General features: G+C 36.5%; 1 protein-coding gene across 1 annotated transcript; it reads left to right on the top strand.

The window, feature by feature from the left end:
* Positions 1 to 4,047: 4,047 nt before the first annotated feature.
* OR9K2 (olfactory receptor family 9 subfamily K member 2) lies at positions 4,048 to 5,039 on the top strand. Its single transcript, XM_059081524.1, is given in 2 exon segments — positions 4,048 to 4,486; positions 4,489 to 5,039. Coding segments are annotated over 2 exon segments (960 nt in total). The 5' UTR covers positions 4,048 to 4,077.
* The last annotated feature ends 895 nt before the right edge of the window (positions 5,040 to 5,934 follow it).

The following is a 5,934-nucleotide window of genomic DNA, read 5'->3' as shown; positions in this document are numbered from 1 at the left end:
TACCTGCTCATGGTCCGGGGAACAGTGACCCTGTAGTCCTCTCTTGAGGTGCGCTAAAAGCCCTAAGTGGCTGTGGTGGGAGGTGGCCCATCTGTATTCCAGGCAATCCCTCGCAGGGGCTGGGTCTGGTGGACCTGTGAATGCGGATGCAAAAGGACCTTTCTCCCCATGCTTTTTTTGGTAGAGGTCTGGGCTGCGCTGCCTAAAGTCTGGGTTAGGATACTCTTTACTCTAATCCAGCGGGGCAAACTGAGGTAGGCCAACCCCAAACACCAGAAAGTCAGGTATATCACTTTGAACTGATGCGATTTTCAAACAAAAGTATTTTCAACAATTTCTCCCCTCCCCCCCATCCTGTAATAAAGAATATTGAATATAGTTCCCTGTATGTTACAATAGGACCCTGTTGTTTATCTATTTTATATACAGTAGTTTATATCAGCAAATTAATTGACATTTAAAAATTCATATTTATCATTTATATATCATTTCATTCTATTTAAAATACCTTTATTTAAAAAAATCATCATTTCTGGTTAAAAATATTATTTACTACGGCCTTTTTTTTAATATTAGGAGGATTTGTAGTGCTATCCCCTTTTCATTCCTGAAACTTGTGATTCCGTGTTGCTGTATTTCCTTTGTTAAGTTGGCTAGGGTTTTATACATCTTACTAATCTTTCAAAAACTCAATATTAAGCCATGTAAATATACTATCTATATATTTCGATATAACTAATTTTTACCTATATTATTTACCTTCTTTTATTTTATTTTACTTTCTTTGGACTGGCTGTTTTCTCTTTTACGTAACTAATAGACAATTAGTCTATTTATATTCCTGCCTTGCTCCTTCATAATAGTTACTTATAGGGCTTTATTTATCCCACCAAGTACTTCTTTTTCTGCACCCCAGATGTTTAGATATATCACAATTTATTACAGTTTAAACTAAATAAAAAGATAGTTTGATTTCCTTTTTATCCATGGACTTTTAGGCAGTGTTTATTTATTTTATTTTTAAATTTATTTTTATTTTTTTGCGGTACGCGGGCCTCTCACTGTTGCAGCCTCTCCCGTTGTGGAGCACAGGCTCCGGACGCGCAGGCTCAGCGGCCATGGCTCACGGACCTAGCCGCTCCGCGGCATGTGGGATCTTCCCGGACCGGGGCACGAACCCGTGTCCCCTGCATCGGCAGGCGGACTCTCAACCACTGCGCCACCAGGGAAGCCCTGGCAGTGTTTATTTTTAATGTCCATGCTTTCTAGTTATCTATTTGTTATTCATGTCTATATTAAGTTGACCATGATCAAAGAACATATACTGAATGATTTCAGTCTTTGAATTTGTTGAGGGTTCGTCCCACTTATTGTGAACGCCAGTAAGTGTTTCTTGTGTATTTATAATCATTAGCATGTTGTTATTGCTAATGGTATTGTGAGAAGTTTAGGGAATTAGAAAAAGTATATTGGATTAGATACCAAAGCTCCTCTCCAGGTGCTTTTTAGATGGAGATGTTAAAAAGTTAAAATGTCTCCTTGCTACTAAGGTTCTTGATGCAGATTTTACCATACCAGTTAGATCCATACAGAGTTAGAATTTGGAAGGGCACAGTGTATTTGGGATCAATGTTCTGTTCATTTTGACTTTTCTACCGGTTAGGAAGTCATGGAAACATGTGGGTTTTTCTCTGAAGTCTTGTTGAACCTCCAACTTCCTAGAGAAGCTATTTTGATGGATAAGAAAGTAATGACATAGTTTTGCTTCTGTGTATCTGATCCTTGGATCACAGTCAATGGTACTATGTTTTTAAATCGTACCTGCAATGGTAGCCTCTCTTTGTGGATTCTATATTGTTCTAAGAGTCATTACAAGAGTTTCAGCTAGAAGTTCCTCCAGCCTTTCCAAATTTCATGGGCCTCTATTCACCTTAATTATTAACATTTTCCTGTTTAAAATTCCTAAGCTTCTTTCTCTTCCTACACTGTTAATAATACTGTATTATAATAAAGAGAAGTTCTAGCCTCATATCATTTTTCAATCTATATACTGAAAAAATTCCAAATAAAGTCTAAAAATAACTTTTATTTAAAAATGTATTTTCTTGGGCTTCCCTGGTGGCGCAGTGGTTGAGAATCCGCCTGCCGATGCAGGGAACACGGGTTCATGCCCCAGTCCGGGAAGATCCCACATGACGTGGAGCGGCTAGGCCCGTGAGCCATGGCTGCTGAGCCTGCGTGTCCAGAACCTGTGCTCTGCAACGGGAGAGGCCACAACAGTGAGAGGCCTGCATACCGCCCCCCCCCAAAAAAAAAGATTTTCTAAAAATAGGATTACAATTAACTTATGGAAATATTTAGGAAAAATGACATCCTTATAATATTAGGCTTGTTAAATAGAGTATAATGTCTCTGGTTTTAATCTACCCTTGCAGTCACACAGTAGCTATTAAGGAATTTTAAAATATAAGTCCTGATCTCATAAATATTTTTGCTAGAGATTTAAAAAATAATTTCATTGAATATTATCATTTATTCCCTGATACTTTCTAACTGATTAGCATTTTAATATAAGAAAGCATAAAATTAGCAAAGCATGATCTGACTTTGAGTTTGTGATTTAGATGGAATTTGTGTACCATGAAATATATATGCATCAAGAAATACAGGAAAACCATGATTTGGAGTGAATTTTTGCCTTTTAAAATCATAGCAAATGTAATTTACTACATAATATTAAATATTTATTTATATAAAATTTTCTCATATAGTACAGACTTTTCAGTCTGTTTCTCTCTGCCTATCAATTTGCCTGCTGTGACAGTTACCACAAAGTTTTTCTTTGTCGATGTCCTCATGGATAACAGCCCTGGGGTCTGCACTTATGTCTTCATAATTGACTTTATGATTACTTCTCTCCCAGTGGAATCCATTACCGAGGGTGAGCAAAACCTCAATGCTGAAATATCCTGAAGAAGGTTTCACAGGAGTGAAAATAACTAAGGCCCACATAAACACCACTGTTGATACTCTAGCTCATGATCATGGACTCTGGACAACACAAGGTTGCTATGGTCCTTAAATATGCAAGAGTACCCCCACTATCCTTATTTTAAGTGGTACAAAGCATACTAGAATTCAGGAGAGGAACTTTCCTTTATGTACTTTCCTTAAGTTTACTCACCCTGACTAAAGAGTGAGATCACTTGAATTGATGCAGCTTTGGTAGAAAGTCATTCACTGCAGTGTAAGGATTGGAATGGTCACCAGATTCTCTCTCTGCTTCAAAAGGAGGGCTAAATGATTATGATATTTTTAATTAAACAATTACTAATGGAAGTTCAATATTTATAATGAGGCAATAAAAATGCATGTATTGGGGGAGTGGCTTTGATCTGAGAAAATGAACATATATTTGGAAATAGCTTTAGAGAATTTTGTTTTATCTAGTCTTAGCGATTTTTTGATGTTAATAATTTTAACATACCAATAACATCTACTTTTATTCTGTTTTCAAAGATGAATACAGTTATAATGGAAACTAAATAAATTGAGGTGTAATAAGGTTAAAATATTTTAAATATATTTATTACTGTTATTACTGTTGGGTTGTGATTCAGACATGGATTTGCCTATCATAATGGCTCAAACACTGTCATTGATATTATATGTACTACTCCTGTTTTAGATAATATGTAATATTCCTAATTTAGATTGTATGTAATACTCTTATTTTACATACACATAATTTTTAACTATAAATATATTAAGAATAGAAATTCAGAATGTGAGTAAAATTACATGAGAAAATATGCTACTATCTTACTGACTTCCTTGCAAAAATATGATTTAAATAAAATAACCAAAGAACTTCTTTCACTGCTTAATAGAATAAGTTTCAGAAGCCAGATGATATGTAACCTCAATTCTTGCATCTTAACATAAAAATTCTTTTATATGCAATATCTCATTAAGGTGTAAATAATGTATTTCTACATCTCAGAGAGTATTGATGGCACTAGAATCAAAGCCATAATTTCATTTATTTTGCCCTGTGCCTCTCAGCAGGTTTCTGGCATGGCTGACAGGGGAACAAGCAATCGCTCAGAAGTGACTGACTTCATTCTTGCAGGCTTCAGGGTCCTCCCAGAGCTCCACATTCTCCTCTTCCTGATATTTCTGCTTGTCTATGCCATGATCCTTCTAGGGAATGTTGTCATGATGGTCATCATTATGACCAATCTCCAGCTGAACATGCCAATGTATTTCTTCCTGGGCAGCCTCTCCTTCATTGATCTCTTCTGTTCATCTGTTATTGTACCCAAGGTGATGATCAACTTCTAGTCTGAGAGCAAGTCCATCTCCTTTGCCGGCTGTGTGACCCAGTTCTTTCTCTTTGCCCTCTTCATTGTGACTGAGGGATTTCTCCTGGCAGCCATGGCTTATGACTGCGTCATTGCCATCTGCAGCCCACTCCTCTACTCTGTCCTATGTCAACACGTCTCTGTGCTCAGTTGGTGGCTGGTTCCCATTTTTGTGGCTGCATCAGCTCAATTCTTCAGACCAGCATGACATTTACTTTATACTTTTGTGCTTCTCGGGCCATTGACCACTTTTACTGTGATACTCGCCCACTTGAGAGACTATCTTGTTCTGACCTCTTCATCCATAAAATGGTTTCTTTCTCCTTATCTGGCATCATTATCTTGCCTACCATCATAGTTATTATTGTTTCTTATTTGTATATAGTGTCCACAGTTCTAAAGATACCCTCCACTGAGGGACGTAAGAAAGCCTTCTCCACCTGCAGCTGTCACCTGGGAGTCGTGAGTGTCCTGTATGGTGCTGTATTTTTTATGTATCTCACTCCTGACAGATATCCAGAGCTGAGTAAAGTGGTCTCTTTCTGTTACACCCTCGTCACTCCCATGTTGAATCCTTTGATTTACTCCTTGAGAAACAAAGATGTCAAAGAGGCTCTAAGGAAGATCCTGGGGGAAAAGATATTTTTATTTAATTCTATCTGAACAGTAATATAACTGAAAGACCTGGGCATTATAACAACTTGCGGAAACACTGACTCAAAAAAATGTAGCATTGAGCTTAGAAATTTTAATCTTAGAGAGCTTATTTATTTGAATTCCATGAAATTACAGCCAAAAAATACATTTGGACTATATTTTGTCTGGCTGTTGATTTTGGAATGGAGTGACTTTCTCTGTACTTTATCTTCATTTTGGGTAAAGATAATGATTGCCATGTAATTTGCTTTTAGGAAAATATATTCCAGCTTTGCTGCTGACTCTTTGAGGTTATTGGTTGGGATGTATTGTTTATCTTGGGTCAGTTACACGTGTTATATGAATATGTAGGTAATTGGTAGAGGTAATACAATGTGATGTAATAAGCCAGACAGAACAAAATATCAGATTTCCTGAAGCCATCTTCGTGAAAGCTTAGTGAGAGAATCAGATACTCTGCCGTGCACAGAGTCTGAAGGGTGACATGTAAGTAACTCTTAATTGTCCAGAGGCTAAATGAGTGATACATTTATTTCATGGTTTCTCTGACTTGAATCATTATTATTTCTCCCCCTCATTTGCATATCTACTATACTTACAAAGTATTTTTGAAAATTATCCCTATTCACATGAAAACTATAATAAAAATAAACAAGAGTAAAGATAATTCATATTTGATTATATATGCGCTAGTGAGAATTCATTCATCAAATTAATATTTACTGAATTTTGATGTACTCTTTGCCCTATAAAAATTCCTAGGTAGAAATAATTTCTGTACTTGAGCTCACAATAATTGAGGGGAAAATAGCTGAATAGAGAGCTAGCATTCATATGGTAAACCCAGTGAATAAAGGCATGTATAGAAAATACAAAGAGAGTACAGCCGCTAAGATGACTGATCTAAATGATC

Source organism: Kogia breviceps, chromosome 12 (genome assembly GCF_026419965.1).
Source record: "Kogia breviceps isolate mKogBre1 chromosome 12, mKogBre1 haplotype 1, whole genome shotgun sequence".
In the NCBI taxonomy this organism is placed as follows: Eukaryota; Metazoa; Chordata; class Mammalia; order Artiodactyla; family Physeteridae; genus Kogia; species Kogia breviceps.
This window is presented reverse-complemented; position numbering and strand designations above follow the sequence as displayed.